Genomic DNA, 19,509 nt, shown 5'->3' on the forward strand with positions numbered 1-19,509 from the left:
CCCCTCCAAATTTTTTTTGAAAACCCCAAACAAAATAAATACACTTCCCAATGTTATATATTCAAATAATTTATATGAAACTTATAAAAACCAGTTCTTTGTTAATCAGGCAGGCTAAAAAAAATGGCCTTGATGTCATTTTCCCAGTCATTTCAGTATACAAGAAAGGGGTTTTGTGATGTAGAATTAGGTTTTGGTAAAGGGCTTGGGATGGCATTTCCCCTTATATTATCAGTTCATTATTTCTCCTAAAGACTACAGAGTTCCAAGGCCCTAGCAGATCACTAGTAGCAGCTTTGCTACTGCCCTCTCAAAGGTGAGGGAAGTAGGGCACGGGAAATTCGTTTTCGAACACATTTTGTTTCTTCCACTTATAGTAATGGGAAGAAGTGGTTCTAGAGGTCAAAGTGCCACAGGGCTCCAAGTCCCATGCAGTACACACACCACAATATGAATCCCAGAATGCCCCCTACCACAATAATGCACACACACACACATATATGTACACACATACATAGGTCTATATGTATGTGTACACATGTATATCATAATTAAAATATCCTTAAAGAGTTGAAAAGCACTCTTTGCTTAAAGAAAATATTGTTCCTCAGTTCATGTAGCTACTGTGCTGTTTGGTTAGACGTCATAAGCAAAGAGCTTCATGTTTTATATTTCAAAGTTAGCCAAGCACTGAAATAAAGGGCTTGGTTTTCACTGATGTCTTTTCATACCAGTCCATTGCATTAAGCCTTGTAGAAAACATGCTTAATGAGAACATCGTATATTGTTTTCTTAATAGGAGGTGAAAAATGATCATTAACAAGAGTTCCAAGAAAAGCTAATAAGAAAGCCAGGAAAACCTCATTAAATTAAACTAAACGAAGAGCATGGACTGCTGGATGGAAGAATAAAACTCCCCATCAAAACACTCATGGCACTTGAATACTAGTCACTTAATTGTCAGCTTTGGGGGCGGGGTGGAAGGGAACAAGGAGGTGAAGAAAAGAACATGAAAGCCAATCTGGTATTAAACACAGGATTTTATGGTCTTTACAGTTAAAAAACAGGGAACGTTAATAATTTAAAAAGCGAGTACTGCACCTCATGATGTTTTCTTAGGGATCTGTGTTGTATAGTTAAGTAGTTTTAAGCTTAACAATGTTATATTTGTTTCAATCAGATAGTACAATTATTTATAAGTAGTCTGTGTTGGGTTTTGTCTTAAAATGAACTGTCAAGTACCTCAAACCCAGCAGCAGTTGGGATGAACAATTAACAAAAATCTAAGACTCATAAAAAATTTTAATTTGGAAAAACTTTATATATATTTTAATTTATTTTCCTTGCTGAGGAAGGCCGAGAAACTGAGGCCCAGAGGTCTGAAAGGCGACCTTTATGTAAAGCCTGCCCCCATTACAGTGAGAACAGCTAAGACTCTTCTGTTTCTTTCCTTTTCTTTTTTTTCCTAGGTATTTGTAAAAGGGAAAGTCACCTGAAGTCTGAAGGCAGATAGAAAACCTTCCTGGAATGACTTATACCAGAACATTAGCTCTAGAAGGAACCTGAGGTATTATCTAGCTCAATTCCCTTATTTTACAAATGAGGAAGCTGACACATGGAGTTGTAAAATGATTTTTCCCCAAGGTCACAGAACTGTTTAGTGCCAGAGCTGGGTCTCCAAGTCAGGTCTTTTTTTCTTTTTGGTGAGGCAATCAGGGTTAACTGACTTGCCCAGGGTCACACAGCTAGTAAGTATCAAGTGTCTGAGGTCCAATTTGAACTCAGGCCCTCCTGACTCCAAGGCTGGAGCTCTATCCACTTTGTCACCTAGCTGTCCCTCAAGCCAGGTCTTCTGATTCCAAGTGAGGTGATCTATCCCCTCTAACATTGACTATAACAGCAACAACAACGACAGTAATTTCATAGAGCATTTTTAAGTTTGCAAAATGACAGATATGGTATTTCATTTGAGCTTTACAACAACTCTGTGAGTAAGGCCCCATTATAACCCTATATCTACACACTATTCCACTTCTCTCTGGCTCAGCTGGAACTGATAGTTCCACGTGACCTTCGGTAAGCATCAACTAAAATTAACAAGTTCAAGTAAGATCTTTTAATTATCTTTATTAGTAACTACTGCCTAGGTCCCAGTCAGAAAGTGAAAGACATGTGAAATTCAAATGATATTCATAAACATTATAATTTGCTGAAGGCAAAATATTTTACCTAAATGAAACAAATGTATGATGAGAGGTTGAATCTATTGACCTCATCTGTTGAATTCCTGGGCTAAATATCTAAGACTTAACTGAAAACCTCTCAAGACTAGTTAAATCTGATGAATGTTATTACCCACTTCTGGTAATCCACATGGGCATAAATGATTGCTGTCCTTCAACCTCCAGGAACCAGAAATAGTTCTCAACTCCTTCCCTACCTATGGTGTGCCATCCCAGGTTCTCTATTGCCAAAACCAGATGCTCTGAATTTGTTGCTGGCTCTCAAAAGCAGCTGCTTATAACACTGCCAAGTCTGTGATGCAGGTCAATATTCTGTACTGGAAGCAGTGGCCCAGGACCAACACCACCCTTCTGTCTCTTCTTGAGGTTATAATTTTAAAAGTTAAGAAAGAAATGTCATGGGGATAAGGGAATAAAGGGTTGTGGGGTATGGGTTAGAATTGAGAAAGGGTTCCATAAGGGGAAATCAAACAATAGACATTAAAGAAATAAAGCAAAAAACCCGAAAAACCCAAACCCTTTTAAGTAGCATCCTCATGTTTGGAAAACCCTTGGCGGATTGATCATACCAATGTGTTAGTAGGTTTCTATTTTCAAATTTTTGTACTCTAAGAATGGTGCTTTATGTACTTGTAAGGCCTTCACTATTGCTGTTTCAAAACACATCTCAGCAGCTCATAACTTTATAAAGAATAGGGACACATAGTTTGCCCAAAGTGGTTAAGTATTTGACAAATTTTTTGAGTGTGATATTTATGCAAACATTTAACCCATTCAAAATAGCTCATCTGCCCCACAAATGAAGAACAGTTTCAAAAGGACATAATTTTTCTGTACTACTAACTTTTGTATATCTTCCCCTAAAGGGCTAGCAACATTCAAAGTGAAACTAGCAGACACTGAATCTGCGTTGGCATAGAAAAACCACCATTATCAAGTGTTTAGTAAGTACTTACTTTTTACTATACAGTAGATGCTTTGATGACTGTGGTGGTGAACAGATGTAAAAAGCATAGTCCCTGCCTTCATGGCCCTCATAGTCTACCAGATGTGAGCAAACAGACAACCAAACAAGTGCTATCTGTAAGCTGTATTCAAGTTTCTAACAATAAGCTTTTCATGCCGCAAATAGGGGTTATGCTATACAGTCATCCCTGCATGGCAGTGATCAGATTGAGCAATTTAACTGTAAGACAGAATGCAGAGAAAAAACTGCAGTAAAGGATTTTGAAAACTTTGGATAAAGCTCTCACCAACATAAAGAATGTTTTATTCTAGAAACATGTACATGTATATACATATACACAGTTGTTTGTTATGTGCAAAACAGTAATATTATGAACAGATATGTCAACATCACTTGTATGTTTGACATGTTGCTGAAAAGACTGACAAAAGATCAATGATCCTTTTTACACTGAGCATCGTCCAATAAAAAATCAGCTGAAAACATTTCTACATAACTCAGTTTTGTGACTTATGAACAAAGGAAAGTGCAGTACTTAAAATTCTATTGTGGGATCATAAACTCAGAGATGAGGAATGACTTAGAGAACATCTAGTTCAAATGCCATCATTACAACAAAGAGGAAACCGAGGTCTAGAGAAATGAAATGTTTTTTCCAAGGTCACACAATGACAAAACTAGCCTGCAAACCCAGGTTCCCTGATGCCAAATGTGTGACTCCAGTCTGTCAAGTCAGCTGGGTAGGAGGATTCAAACCATGCCTTCTGACTCCAAATCAATTCAATTCAACAAACATTTCCATGCAGGGAACTACATGAAGCACGAGGAATACAAAGACCACACCAAAAGAGTTTCTGTCCCCAAGAAGCTTATAGTCACCAATGCTTTTTCCATTACCTGCTCACAGGCTTTTGTATAAAACAAAGTTTCTATATGGCTGCATTTTAGTCACAATTATTTACAATACCACAGCAAGAAAAGTCCTCCTCCAAAGGTTAAGTTCCTTCTCTGTATTCACACCAAGCAGCAATTGAGCTAAGCTCTGCAGAAAGAGGAGAGAGTATACTTGATAACAATTACCCTTTTCCTGGAATCAGAGATGGAACTGTTCCATAATAATGTCTTGCCTTTATGCCTCACGCTCTGGCAGATGCTCCCACCCCTCCTTAAATGGGCTTTAAAAAAAAACAAACCCTTGAACTTTTCAAAAATTTTCCCTTGTTCTTAGACATCTGCCAAGTAACTTGCAGTAAAATGGAAAGGGAAGAGGGATAGTTAAAGAATGCATCTGTCTACAATTCACAATGATTCAACCACTCAATTTTATGAAGCAGTGTTTTTGAGTTTGGGGTTTTTCTTGAGAGCGAGACTTGTGATTAAGGTCAAGGCCAATTAAGCTCAGTATTCTGAAAAAGTATTATATACTGTGCAACACAGAATCTGAGATTCAGCAGACTCTTGAGTCTACTAATTTATGGTTGTAAGACAAAAGTCTCTAAGAGAATATTAATAATAAAAACATATCCATTCCAGTTGACTGTCAACTGACTTGCTTGGCAAGTAAAACCTGGAACATTTTTTTAAAGTTTACAAACATGATCACTTTTTATTAATTTTGTCTATTTTTAAGGTCTATAAAAATAAATCTAGTTTCATTAAAATCAAGACTATACATTACAAGAATTCTCCTAAAATGAACCTTCATAAGGAGATTACCACATTAGATACTTGCCCAAAATTCCCTGGAGGATTCACAAGAAAAAAGTTTCATGGACTTTAGTGCCATAGAGAAATCCATAGAAGAAGACTTTTGAGAATCCCTTCGACAGCAAGGAGATCAAATCAGTCAATATTTAAAGAAATTACTTCAGGCTATTCACTGGAAGGTCCAATACTGAAGCTACAGCTTAAATACTTTGGCCACATAATGAGAAGATGAGACTCATTGGAAAAGACCCTGAATTTGGGAAAGATTGAAGGCAAAAGGAAAAGTGGATGGCAGAGGATGAGAAGGATAGGGTCATAGAAGCAACAAACATCAGCTTGGACAAACTTCGAGAGATAGTTGAGGATAGAAAGGCCTGGCAGGCTACGGTCCATGGAGTCACAAAGAGTCAGACACAACTGAACAACTGAACAATAACAAAAACTCAACTACATTATCCTACATCCTTATGTTCTCAAAGGAAAATGAATAGCCACTTAACTTGAAAAAAAATTTTTTTGGCAATTTAGGGATAAGGTGAAAGAGAGACCTACCAGAGGAGCAGCGAGGTGGCGCAGTGGATAGAGCACCGGCTCTGAAGTCAGGAGGACCTGAGTTCAAATCCGGCCTCAGACCAAACACTTGACGCTTACTAGCTGTGTGACCTTGGGCAAGTCACTTAACCCCGCTTGCCTCACAAAAAAAAAAGAGAGAGCTACCAGTACTAGAGACCCATCCTAGAAACCAGAAGACATGGGTTCAAGTCCTGCCTCTGACAGAAATGGCTGGGTGACCCTGGACAAGTCACTTAACCCCTCAAGTACTCTAGACAACTCTATAAGAGTATAAATTACAGAGAAGGTGCTGCCCTGCATTGGTAGAGGGACATTCCACACCTGCATGTTCCCTATACCAATGAAATCACAGGTCTAATCCCTCCCTAAACTTTTCCAGGGAATAAAGAAGAAAAGAAAAGAAAAAAGTGAGGCATAACTCCTCTAGGTTTCTCCACTTGTTTTCCCCTATGGGGTATGGCAGTTTGCATAAGGATGTAAAGAAATACAAGTTTATAAAGAAATACAATCACATAATTATTAACTCAGGGTTAAGCATTACTCAAAGGGATTGCTAGGTCTCAGCAGGAGAAGATGAAGAATTAAAGAAGTGGAGAAGTAAAGGGATAAAAATATATAAAAAAAAAGGGAGGAAGAAGAAAGGGAAAGAATGCAAAGAGAAAAAGTAGAGTGTGCCCAAACATCCCTCCAGTGTTGTAGGTTTATTTTTCCTGGTTTAGGCTGGGATATTTTTTTCCCTCTAGCTATAATTCACCCCAAAGCAGTTGCCAGTTTGTTTACCGGGTAGGAGGTACGTGGGGAAAGGGGAGAGGAAAACTTCGGGCTGATCCCAATAAGGCTTTGACAGTGAAAATGGCTTCTATGTGATCAAAATGCTAGAGGAAGTATGGCCCAGAGCAGAATTCTTTTTCAACTTAAACAGGACTAGTCCAACCCAAAACCTTTAAAATGTAAGTGCTTTAAGAACTAAGTTTTGGTGAACATCTGTCTTGGAATAAATCTCTGAGGCTACACACACACACACACACACACACACGCACACACACACACACACACACACACGCTCTACAAACAACCCATTATCTTCAAAGGCATCCCATTTGACTTTTGGACGGTGCTGTTACAAAGTTAGCCTATTCTATCTCTCTGCAATTCCAACCCCAGCTCTTCATTCTCCCCCTTTGGGGCAAGTAAAACAACCATAATTTCTAGCCACTTTGCCTCTCTTATGCAGTCTTGGTGAGCATGAGTTTTTCTGGCAGTTATGCTGTATTATGGCCTTATTTTCCAGCCTTTCACTAAAACCCCCAGATTGCTGACTTCAAAGTTGCTGTCTTTTCCATATATGTGAAGTTATTTTCTGGATCCAAGCATAGGATTTTGTGTTTATCCCTATAAAACTGACACTTATTTAATATGGTCCATCATTCTGGCCTATCAAGATCTTTTGGGATCTTGAATCTGCCATTCAGCAGGCTGGACATCTCTTCCTCAGTCTTGTGTCATCTGCATCCTGGATAAGCATGTCAGTACACCCTCATCTGCATCACTTATAAAAATAGTTAATAACAGTACAGAACCAAAGATAGATCTATGGGGAATTCCACTTTTGATCATTCTGGATTTTATGGCTTTTGACACTAATCTTACTACGCTGGTTTCTTGTTTTTGGTATTCATCTTCAGTTACATACTTTTGCTTTTATTTCTTCCTATATCTCTTTTTAAAATCTGATTTGTTTAGAGAGTTCTCTATATGGCCACATTCTTTAGATAGCTCCCTCTTTCCTTCTTGCCTCTTCCGCAAGTTGAAGTGGTATATTAGCACACTGTGAACACTAAGATAGTAGTTGCAATGATGTTGATGAGAAATGTGCTTACTGTAAGTTATTATTTTCAACCTTAGAATGAGGAACTTCAGCTCTCTATATATGGCCTTAACATCAGAAGAGTTTGTATTGTGCCTCATGGGTTAGAAAAAGAGCAGACCTTACAGTCTTTCTATAAATGCTGATGTTCATGTTTAGATAACTAATAAAAGCTCTTACGTTATTTTTATTTCATCAAATTCTATGGTGAAATAGAATAATATAGGTTTTAGGGCAACAGGAAAGGTAAGATTGTGATAGACTAATAGAAGGACGAAGTAAAGTGAGATAATGCTATAGGAGACTTGTGGAGATGGTGAACTGTACATTCCCAGAAGAAGTCTTTAGTTTTACTACCATTTCATGCCTGGATAATATATTAAAGGGCAGGACTCCTAAATAGTAACAATTTCTCCTTTAAAAAAACAAAAACATTCTTACTTCTGACTTTTTTAAAGAAAAATGCCCAGCCACAAAGACCAACTAACCGATGAAAAGGGAAATGCTTGGGAATACTGACTCTGAAATAGCAATAAAAAGTAAAAGTGATCAAAAACAGGTTGAAAAGAAACATAGCAATAACTATGATCGCTATGTACAAAGGGGCAGCAGGGGGAGTAGGTATTGGCTGAGCTGGGTCTAGAATCCTTTGGGTCTCTAACCAAAGCACTCTTAAAGCTTTACAGCTCCAATTCTGCTAGTGTACCACCAGAGGCATCCCAGGTGACCATCTGTCTATGAAATCACATTTGGAGAAAAGTGTCTTTCACAAGTACCCAAAAATATCACAGGTTTCCCAGCACGATAATGAGTTAGTTACATTACCAGGTACTATTTATGGAAAAGGCAAGGGTGCTGCAATCAAGAATATTTGCAACACCAAATTAAAAGGTAAGTAGAGTTTGAATCAGAAAACTTAAATGCTATTTTTGTATGGAAATTTCCATAATAATTTGAATAATGATACTATTACCCTTTCACCTTAATACAGCAATAAGAAAGCCCCAATTGGATAATTTATAACTTATGTCATCAAAGCCAAAGGCAATATGACTGCCTCCAGAGAAATAGTTTCTAGCTCATTGCAGAATAAAGAATATGGCCATGTAGTCTTACAGAGAACCAGACACCACAGGGTTTTAGTTGTGGAGGTAGGATGGAGAATATTATCTCCCACTACTACCCTAGTCTAAACCTCTGCCAAACTGTTTTGATATTTGTCCTCTAGATGCTTATTCTCATCTTCCTTCATACAGTTCCCTCCTCATGATCTCTCTCTGCTTAATTGCTGTTCATCCTTCAAGGCCCAACTCAAGTTCCATTTCCTTTTCTTCTCCCAAACCACCACTCAGTCTCTCTCTCTCTCTCTCTCTCTCTCTCTCTCTCTCTCTTTTTCTCTCCCCTCTTTGAGGGGTCACATAGAGTCAGAAACAACTGAATAATAACAACAACAGTGAAGGCATAGTAAAAAGAGTCCTTGAGTTGGAGTCAGAAGTACCTTGGTTTCAAATCAGAGAGACCATGGGCAAATCATTTAACCTTTCTGGGGTGAATGGGGATAATGATACCTGGAATACCTATCTCAAAAGGTTGTTGGGAGACTCAGATGAGATATATATGTAAAGCATTTTGTCTCAAAGTGTTCTATAAAATATCAGTTATTAGCATTACTATCACAATTATGTGTTACACTGTTAACTCTGTCATCTCTCCCACTTCTCTAACACTCAAGAGCTTTCTGAGTACCCCCAAGCACTGTTTTCCCGTGCGGTGGCACTCCACCTCTCATGGACTTAGTAATTATAAAAGTTACTAGCAATTTTTATGTTTATATAAAAGGTATCCCAAAAGTCTTAGTGCAACCATTTAGCTTTAGTAGCTTAAAACTGTAATAAGACTTTTGGAATATGAGTGTGTGTGTGTGTGTGTGCCAAAAGTCATAGTTTTCCCCTAACACTGTTACATATATACAAATGAGTTCATGTAACAAGTTCTCTGATAGTATCTTTAAAATAGAGGTGATATATAATTCTTTTCTGATGCATATGTTTTTTATCCAAAAGTCCAAATTCTAAGGCTATGGAAAGATTGTCCCAACATTTTACTCTCCACAGTTTGTTGAAACTTTGCTTGTAGAAATGTGGCATTTTTCAATCTCTCTTTAAAAATACCAGGAAACTTAAAAGCATATGTCAGATCCTCATTCCTTTAAAATTAGATCATTGACAAATGCTAGGCCTAAGGCTGGAAAAACTTGACACAATCCACTATATTGAAAGAACTGGTGACTTGCCCAAGGATTTAAGATATTATACAAAGTTCTCTCAAAGGGCATTAGTTTCAAAACATGATACTACCTCTTTTTAACAAACACTGATTGACTTTTTACTCTTACAAAGCATCTTTTAGAATAAAACTTTTAAAAAGCATAACTTAAAACTGAACACGTGAGAAGCTTGTAAGAAAAAAAAAACTAGAGAGAAGCTGCAATAGTTTTGTAAACTGTATAATTACAATATTTCCAAATCATATAAGGTAAACAGGTCTGAGGAGTAAATATGTAAATACTTTCAGATCAATTTTTTAAATTAAAAAACAAATACTCTCAAATACTTTCAAAACCTGATAAAAAGATAAAAAGGTTTATTATGTACTTTCTAGGTCTGGTTCTAATTAAAAGGTCAGTTTCTCCTGTTAGTTTTTTCAAATTTCTCTCTCTCTCTCTCTCTCTCTCTCTCTCTCTCTCTCTCTCTCTCTCTCTCATATGAAACACTATTTGGCCTTTACAAAGTACCTGGTATGTGCAAAATGTGTCGTCATAGCTCAGGTGTATCCCATATCACCTCCACAGGAAGAAATCACTTCAAACAATCACACACACACAGAAAGTGGAAACAAATTAAGGGCCTTCCCATACTGACTCATATTTTCCTAGTACCTCTTAACCTCACAGATCTGAAAATGGTCTATAATCTACACTGTATCATTATTTCTAATCAGCCCTACAAACACACAGCTATATGTATGTATCAGTTATGAAAACAACAATTCAACACTATACAAAAGGTTATGTATAATAAGCTAAAATTCCTTGATGAGAAATGGAAAAACAAAAATGACAGGGTGAATTCTATTTTACATTCACATTTCAGTAAGGGTGCCCACTATTCACAACAGCAGGAGACTTAATCTAAGTTAAAGGATTGCTTGTTAGGAATCTCTCAACACAAAAAATCTGAATGATAAATATTAATTACATTTCATGTAAATGGATAGAAAGAAGGTATCTAAAAGAACTTTGTACACCAACATCAAGCTGTTCATTTTATATCACATTTATCCTACCAATATGTGAGAAAAACAAGATTTTTTTCCACAAATAACCATTTCCAGACAGAAAAGAAATGAAATGTCCAATACGAGCTTGAAATGAAGTCATTACAACAACAATTTGAATGGATACCAAACAGGAGGTCATAAGATTGTATGACGTCCATAAGAATAAGCATCATTAACAAACTAGTACTAGTTTGTAAAGCATTTTGCATGCGGGTAGCATCTTTCTTCCAAACAATTTTTATAGTTCAAGGTCCTTAACCTAATATCTGTGTGTCCTGATCAGTGTCCTGACTATCCCAACGTACAGGTCCTAACCTTTCTCTCCCTTCAGATGCTATGTAGGATGGAAACCTTCAGAACCACTTACAGTCTCTCAACTCTTAACTGTGGGTGAGAGTTGGGGAATACTGGGTACTATAATTCAGGCAACATGGTAGGTAGTCTCTAGTTACAAGTTGTTTAAACAAAAAGGTGATTTCCTCCCTAAATAATTTTGACATCTTAAAAAAAACATTCTTTGAAAGAATTGTATTACTTCCAGTTACACTAAACAGCTGCCTAAGATAAATACTGTAATCGGGAAGAAAAAGACAAGTTAAATCTAACTGTACTACATAAATCTTTCTAACAATGAGTTTTAAACAAAACAGAAATTCTCATGGTCAACAAAAAACAAAACTGATAAAGTCAGTAGAATAAAAAGTAAAATTTCGCATTTTGCATTCTCTACATAGATTTAACATTTACCATCGCAAACCTACAAACCTTGCAATCTTTTCTTCAAATACTTTTCCTCATCCTTTTGGGAAGGAAGCACACGAAGGGGAGGGAGAGACACACACACACACACACACACACACACACACACACACACACAATTAGCTGAATGCCAAAGGACCATCAAAACATTCATAGCACTCACCTTAGGTTGGTTACATGCTGCTGCACTGGCTGATGTTGAAAATGGTCAGGCCACTGATGATGCAGGCAGAATGATGGAGAGGGCTGAAGACAGCAAGCAGTCTGATATACAGGTGAATGGTTTTGACACAGAGATGTAGAATACTCTGAGTGTGGCTGCATGCAACACGAGGCCACAGGAGATGGTGCTGTGGGACCAGTTTGGGAATGGCACTCTTGGTGACTGCTATGGTTATTCAAAGAGTGATGGTATGGGCAAGGATGGCAGCATTGTGATAACACCTGGCAGGTTCTTTGGTTGTCTAAAGGCAGAAAAGAAGGTTTAATTGTGCCATTAACTTGGAGGCATCCATTTGGACTCACTTTTGTTCTAGGTGCTTCTTTGGATGGGTGCTGTTGGATTGCAATGTCTCCATCACAAGATGTAAGGGTACTGGAGTTGGGCATAATGTCGCCATTGCTCAGAACCATGAAATCATTGTTTCCACTGCTCATAGCCATGCTCCAACTTCTTTGCTATGAAAGAAAACAAAATAAAGTGAGTCCTTATTCAGAAATGCATATGCTAGAAGGATAGGCAAAGATTTAAATTCATTTAGGGAAATAAAACAACAAATGTAACAGAAGCATTGATTCATTCAACAAACATTGGTTAGGTGAGCTTTCTATGCAAGGCACTATGCTGGGTTCTGGGAAAGGTATAAAAATAAATAGAATATAGTCCTTACCTTCAAGGACCCTACAATCGAAAATTTAAAATAAGCAAAATTAATTGCCTGGGAAGACTTCTATATTTTAAAATAGTTAATACTGTAGAAATTAAAGACACTCCAAAGCAGTAATAGAAAACAGATGTAAAGTGAAGCACAACTCATTAACAAATTCCTCTACTGGTCTGACCAACACCATTGGTACTTCCTTGATATAAACTATGTGATCTCCATAGTCATACTGCTCTCTCATCAATTCCTCTTCTCTCATCTCTTCCTCCCTTCTCCTTAGCCCTGATCTTAACTACACCTAGTTCAGATGAGCACCCGAACATTTCTGAAATAACACCAAAAAAATGACTGTTTTGTAGCTGAAGGGTAATTTTGCTGCACGTGCTCATCTTGGAATTAATCAATCATCAGGCATTTATTAAGCACCCATTATGGGCCAGGCACTGTGCTAGGTGCTGAAAGTCCTTGGCATGTTTGTGGGCCTGGAAGGCTGGATATTTTAGGAAACATCTTAAAGTTTGAGTCTGTTTCTAAGTCAATAAAGCCCTAAAAATAGGGTAAAGAAAAGAAATAATCAACATATTAAGCCAAGTAATATGGCAAATGAACCACCAGGTGTAAAAGTCAGTGGGGAGAGACAGAGAGTGGATTAAAAATAAATGTTTGATAGCTAAAAAAAAAAAATTAGGGGAAAAACTGAGGATTATTACTCTGAGAAAAACAAAGAGGTGACACGCTGTATCAGCATTAGTTAGCCACAAATCATTTCATTTATTTTCTAGGAGATATAAAATGCACATAGTGTTATGGATGTGAGACAAAAAATAATCAGTATGCAGAATTTTTTAAAGTTTTAAGCAAATTTGTTATTTTTTTCAGCCCTACTGTTATCAGAAGTCTCTAAATAGTCAACAAATTTCTTAGTGGCATGATCAAGCTCAATTAACAAATCACTGTTAACACTAATTTACAACAGAAACTACAGGAAAAAAGGGGACAGTGGTGTTCTTGGTCTCCTATCCGAATCTGAAGGCTAAAGAAAGAAATTAAACCATGTGTAGTTTCACTGAATTTCTTCTGATTGACAGAGACTTAGCCTTCAGAATAAAACTTTCTGAACTCCCAGGCTTAGAAACTGGAATTGAACTTTTCTTTACTTCATTTTAATCTGTGCAGGGAAACCATGGGAAATGCTGGGAGATGTTCGTTCTTTAAGTTTGCATACATGATAATTTGAACAAATATAGATTTCTCATAGAGTAGATTTTATTTCAGACTTTACACATCTGTAAACTACATAAGCCAAATGCTTCTGAGTACAGGATGCCAGCAAGTATGCTAGTAAATATGCTCCCAGAATAGGACATTAAATCTCTGATACTCAATGTGGATACTTAGCATAAGAGGACATATAATCATTGTATTAAAATGTGAATTTTGTTTTAATATTTTGCTTTTTAAAATTAAGTTTTATTCATGTCTTTTGTTGTTTACATCACCATAGTTTTCCCCAGTATCCTTCCCCCTACCCCTCCCAGAGAGTTCTCTCATCGCAAACTATATTTTTAATTTAAAAAGGAAAAGGAAAAGGGCAGGAAAAAAATCAACACGACCAATTAATACATTGAAAAAGTCCAAAAAAATGGGCAACGTGCATTGCACATAGAACTCCTACAGTTGTCCATAGGTTGTGGGTAGGAAGCAATCTCTCATATCTCTTTTTTCAAGTCATTCTTGTTCTTTATAATTTTGCAACATTCACTTTTGATTTTTTTGTATGTGTGGTTGTTTTTTTTCCATTTATATTGTTGTAGTTGTATATAGTTTTCTTTGTTCTGCTTACTTCAGCTCTGCATTAGTTCATGTAGGTCTTTCCATGGTTCTCTGTATCCATCACATTCATCATTTCTTACAACACAGTAATATTCCATTACATTCATATACCAAAATTTGTTTAGTCATTCCCTAATCAATGGCTATCTACTTTGTTTCCAATTCTTTGCTATCACAAAAAAGTGCTGCCATAAATATTTTGGTGTATATGGGGGCTTTATTCTTATCCTTGGCTTCCTTAGCCCAGTAATCTCAGGAACAAAAAAAATAGGCATTTTAGTCACTTTATTTGCATCATTCCAGATTGCTTTCCAAAACGGTTGTACTGATCACAGTTCCTCCAATAATGTGTGCTTAGTGGGCCTATCTTCCTATAACCCTTCTAAAACTGACTGTTATCATCTTTTGCCATCTTTGCCAATTTAAATGGTGTGAGATGAAACAATAGGGTTGTTTGGATTTGCATTTCCCTTATCATTAGTGATTTGGAGCATTCTTTCATGTGGTTGTTAATGGCTTGCAAGTATTTTGAGAATTGTTTGTTTATATGCTTTAACCATTTATGTAATTAATAACACTAACGATAATAGCATTTATATAGCACCTTAAGGTTTGAAAAGAGCTTCCTAAATCTATCTTTTTTTTAATCCTTACAATAACCTTGAGAGGTAGTTGCTATTATTATCCCTATTTTACAGATGAAGAAACTGAGGCAGACAGAGGTTAAGTGATTTGTCCAGGGTCATACTACTAGTAAGTGTCTGAGGCTAGAAGATTTGAACAAGTCTTCTTGACTCCAGGTCCAGTGCTCTATCCACTGTGCCACCAAGTTTTCTCTATTGGAGAATGGTTGGACATTAAACTCGATACTGAATATGGACACTTGGCAGAAGAGTTCACAACATCATTGTATTAAAAGATGAATTTAATACAATTCTGTTTGCACTTCTGAAAAAGATTCCCATATAAACTATAGCAACAACTATTGGACATAATTTACATTAGTTTACCTAAAGGTCTAACAATGCATCCCTCTAAATATCTCAGGTGGGAAGGATTCATTTATTCATTACTAATTGATTAAGTGCCTAGTATATGCCTGGCAGCTTCATGGAGCCTAAGACAAAACAAAAAAAAAATCCCAATCTGAAAGAGCTTATATTCTACTGGGGGAAATGGAATGCATATTTATAGATAAGTAAATGCAAACTACATACCAAATAAATACAAAGTTATATGGGGGTAGCTAGGATAATCAATCAGGTCCTCATTTAGGATAACTTCCTTAATTGAACCTTGTGAAGGAAGCCAGGGATTCTGAGAGGCAGAGTTGAGAATGGATCAATAGCTAGCATTTATAAAGTACTTTAACGTTTGCCCACTGCTTTACAAACACAATCTCCGTTGATTCTCATAATCAGTTGTTCTATGTTCAGTTCTGTTACTTCTTGACCCATATACAGGTTCCTCAGGAGATGCTAAAATAATCTGGTACTCCCACCTCTCTGAGGATTTGCCACATTCTGTTGATCCACACAAAGACTTTAGTGTCGTCAATGATGCAGAAGATTTTTTTTTTTAACTCCCTTGCTTTCTCCATAGTCTAGTTTGCAGAATCTTAAGTATAACCTCGCTGAAGTGTGAAATGAACACGATTGTTTGGTAAATTGAACAATGACTTGCATTACTGTGGTATTGATCAGTTTGTCCTGGATTCGAATAGATATTCTATCATTTTTGAGATTATACTCCAATACTTCTTTTCTCATCCTTTTCTTAACTCTGAGGGTTTGAATTCAGTTCTTCCTGACTTGACCTCCAGTGCTATATGCAATGTTGATAACAATTCAGTCAAACAATTTTAAAAACAGGAATTTACAAAGGGGGTATATAATTGGAACAGCTGAAACAGAACATCTGCCCAAGAGTAAGGAAGACATGCTCCCACAAATGCATACAGAGTTCAAGAAAAAGCAGGTTCAAGTTTAGAGATCACACATAGGGGTAGTTCATAGATTTGAGTTGGATGGAAATCTTTTTTTCTTTTGGTAGAATCCTCATGATTTTCCTTTAGAACTCCTTGTAGAGTTCTCAAGCTGTCTTTCTTCAGTGGGTCTGGTTTGTCCACAAGTTAGAATAGTCACTGCTGTTCAGGGAACTGCTGTGCCATACATGGAAAGTCCAAAATCTTCCAACCTTTTTGAAATTCACACGTTAATCCTCTGGTCAAAAGCGAGAGGGCGAGGACACAGAAGTTTTCTCTTCCCCTACCTCTCCAGCAATTCTCTCTCACAGGCTTGGCTGGAGCTGCTTGCATCTGGGTATGACCCACCATTGGAACGGTCAGGTTCAAAACTAGTTCCTTGTTTTGTTTTGTTTTGTTTTTCTATTTCCTGCAAGATATGAATAAGTCTCCTCAGCCCATACCAACACACTTCCTATGTAGTATCATTTCATTCCATCCAATGGCTTTCATTCCTTCTAAGCATATCAAAGACTTTTCTCTACCTGGTTTAATGCCTTTGATTGATTAGGTAGGTACTTCAAGTGGGGTGAGGCAATTAATTGATTCAAGGAACGTCCACCCTAATGACAGATAGTGCTTGACTAATCACAACCTGGGTTATAGTCCTGTCCTCTGCAAATAGACCTTGGGCAAGTGCAGTTGAAAGAGTGCTGGATTTACAGTCAGAGATGTGGGGTTCCCACCATGGTGTATTTCTTTCAAGTTTTGGCACATGGTATCTATGTGACCTTAGGTCTCTTTTAGCGCTAAATATGATCCTTACCAAAGCCAACCTCTCTGGTTCCATTCCCTGGAATTATCCCACATGTCTACACTCACTACCTCCACATCTCTTCTCTTACTCCTCAACTCTGTACAACCTGTCTTTTGAGATAATTAATCAACTAAAATCCTTATCTCCCACATTATCAGTGATATCTTATAATCACTAAGTCCAAAGGCCTTTTCTGAGCCCTTATCCTTTTGATCCACACTATTGATTATACCATCTTCTTAGATAATCTCTCCTCTTTGGGTTTTCATTGCTTTCTCTTTCCTTTCCTCTCACCAATATTGGTCAGTTTCCTCTGCTAGATAATCATCTATACTCTGTTCCCTAACTACTGGTTACTCTAAGGTTCTGTCTATCCTAAGGCATCTTTACTTTTCTCTCTATATCCTTTCATAGTGATCTTATCAGGTCCTATAGGTTAATTTACCATCATTTTGCAGTGGATTCCCAGAGTCATATATCCAGCCCCGCTCTCTTTCTTGAGTTCTAGTCCTGCCTCATGAACTGCCTACTGGATAAAGATTGAAATGATGTGATTAAATATAAATATGGAATTTTGAGAATGTTAATAACAAAAGCAAGACAGTAACAGTAGGGCAGTATGTGTGGGCTAAGTGAGAATTTTTAACACAGGAGATGTGAACTCTCTGCCATCCAAGTAGGCGGTTGATACAAAGAAGACAGTCATAAAGAAATTAGGACTTATAAAGAAGCTTGGGGCTTATGAGTAAGATAAGTATCTCTGGGGAGAACCCAGGATGAACTACTTGAGATTGCAGCGGTGAAGGCCACTCAATCAAAAAGCATTAAAAGCAAGAAGAGAGAAAAGTTAGGCTCAGGGAATTTCTGTAGATAAAGTCCAGAATATCCAGCTGAGCTGGGGGTTCTGATGGCTTAAATGACAGCAAGTTTCATCTTCCAGAAGAACATTTAGAATCAGTTTGAATTTGAGGATAAAATGAATTTGTATGAAAATGCCAATGACAGGAGCTAATGGGCCAGTCAGTTGACCTGGAGTAGAGGTAGGGTTATAACATGAGAGTCAGGGGAGGGAGGGATGGGTGGAAAAAAGGAGTACATAAACTAAACCAGTTAATGATTTAAACTTGTGCCAAAAACATAACATGCCTGTAATTTACATAATCTGTACACAATTTGCTTGTTAGTTTAAAAAATGTTTTGCTCTTTAAAATGGCTGACCACATATGCTGTAACACAGTGGGTAGAAATGAGGTATGCCAGTGAAAAAGGGGGGGGGAGGCTTTGAAATAATAACAAAAACAACAACAATAATAGCTAGCATTTATACCATGCTTTAAGGTTTGCAAAGTGTTTTACAAATATTATCTCATTTGATGCTCATGACCTTTCCAGGTATGTGCTGTTATTATCCTCCTTTTACAGATGAGGAAACAGAGGTTAAGTGACCTGCCCAGGGTCTCACAACTAGTAAGTATATGAGGCCACACTTGATAGGAGTCAGCAAATACTACCACTTTACTATGTGTATAAAGGTAGATAGTTGGAAGGAATTTAAAATAAATTTGGAAAAGAAAATTAATAGCTTTTAAAAAAATCTGTGTTTAAGTAACTTGTTTTCCCCAGGGTAATAAGGCATATAACTTACCAAAAGAAAACTCTTCTTTAAATTCTGCCATGAGGTGTTTTAAGTCCCTAAAGCAAGCTATTTTAGTGAATTTCCTGCCTTTCATAAATATAATATGCCAATATCAATATATCAAAAGTCAGTAAGCTCAAATCTCACCTTTTCAGCTGGCATTTTTATGTCCTAAGTGCTTTGACAGTTTTGGACTGCGAGGTTTCTGATCACTAATGGTTCTGTAATTGATATTTTGTAGAATACCAAGTAATCAGTCAGAATGAAAATAATAATACAGGAAGATGTTGCCTAATACCAACCAAAGAACTTTTATACTAAGTTGAGTTTTTTTAATAGCTCTCAGATGCCTATCATAATGCAACCATTTCAAACAAGACTTACCTACTTTTTCAGTAATGATTAATCAGACTAATTCTGAATCTTTTTAGTCAGAAAAATTAGCTGCTCACTGAATGCAGTTAACATTTTGTCTGTACTACACGCCCAGTCTTGGAGGGGAAGACCCTTAGGGTTTCTGGCCAAAACAGAAACAATTGCAATTTACACTCACTCTGAGCCATCCAAACCCAAAGAACGACCAAGTGAGGCTTGGGCTGGGACCTATTCGTGGCCAGTCAGTGAGAGCCAGAGTGATTTGGGTTTCAGGCATGGTTTTTAAAAATGATTGAATAAATAAGTAGGGAAGAGAAAAAAGAAATCTAACCCCAAGATTACTTTGGCTCTCACTGAGTGGTCAACAATAGGTCCCAGCCCAAGCCTCACTTGGTCATTCTTTGGGTTTGGATGGCTCAGAGTGAGTGTAAATAGCAATTGTTTCTGTTTTGACCAGAAATCCTGGGGGTTTTCCCCTCCTAGATTGATTTTTTTTTTGACTACGTAAAAGGGCCAATTTTTGCATCATTTCTTACTTAGCCTTAA

General features: G+C 37.1%; 1 protein-coding gene across 6 annotated transcripts in view; it reads right to left on the bottom strand.

Annotated features, from left to right (window-relative positions):
* The window catches only part of LOC114050151 (protein dispatched homolog 1), a 234,920-nt gene that overhangs the window by 48,377 nt on the left and 167,034 nt on the right, over positions 1-19,509 (bottom strand). For 5 of the 6 annotated variants that reach the window (XM_027871758.1, XM_027871760.1, XM_027871757.1 and 2 more), the window contains one exon: positions 11,619-12,133. In XM_027871758.1, the coding sequence (XP_027727559.1) occupies positions 11,619-12,133 (515 nt within the window). Of the gene's footprint in view, positions 1-11,618; positions 12,134-19,509 lie in introns of those variants that run through there. The other variant, XM_027871763.1, reaches the window with a different exon arrangement.

Source organism: Vombatus ursinus, unplaced genomic scaffold (genome assembly GCF_900497805.2).
Source record: "Vombatus ursinus unplaced genomic scaffold, bare-nosed wombat genome assembly UNPS02014798.1, whole genome shotgun sequence".
In the NCBI taxonomy this organism is placed as follows: domain Eukaryota; kingdom Metazoa; phylum Chordata; class Mammalia; order Diprotodontia; family Vombatidae; genus Vombatus; species Vombatus ursinus.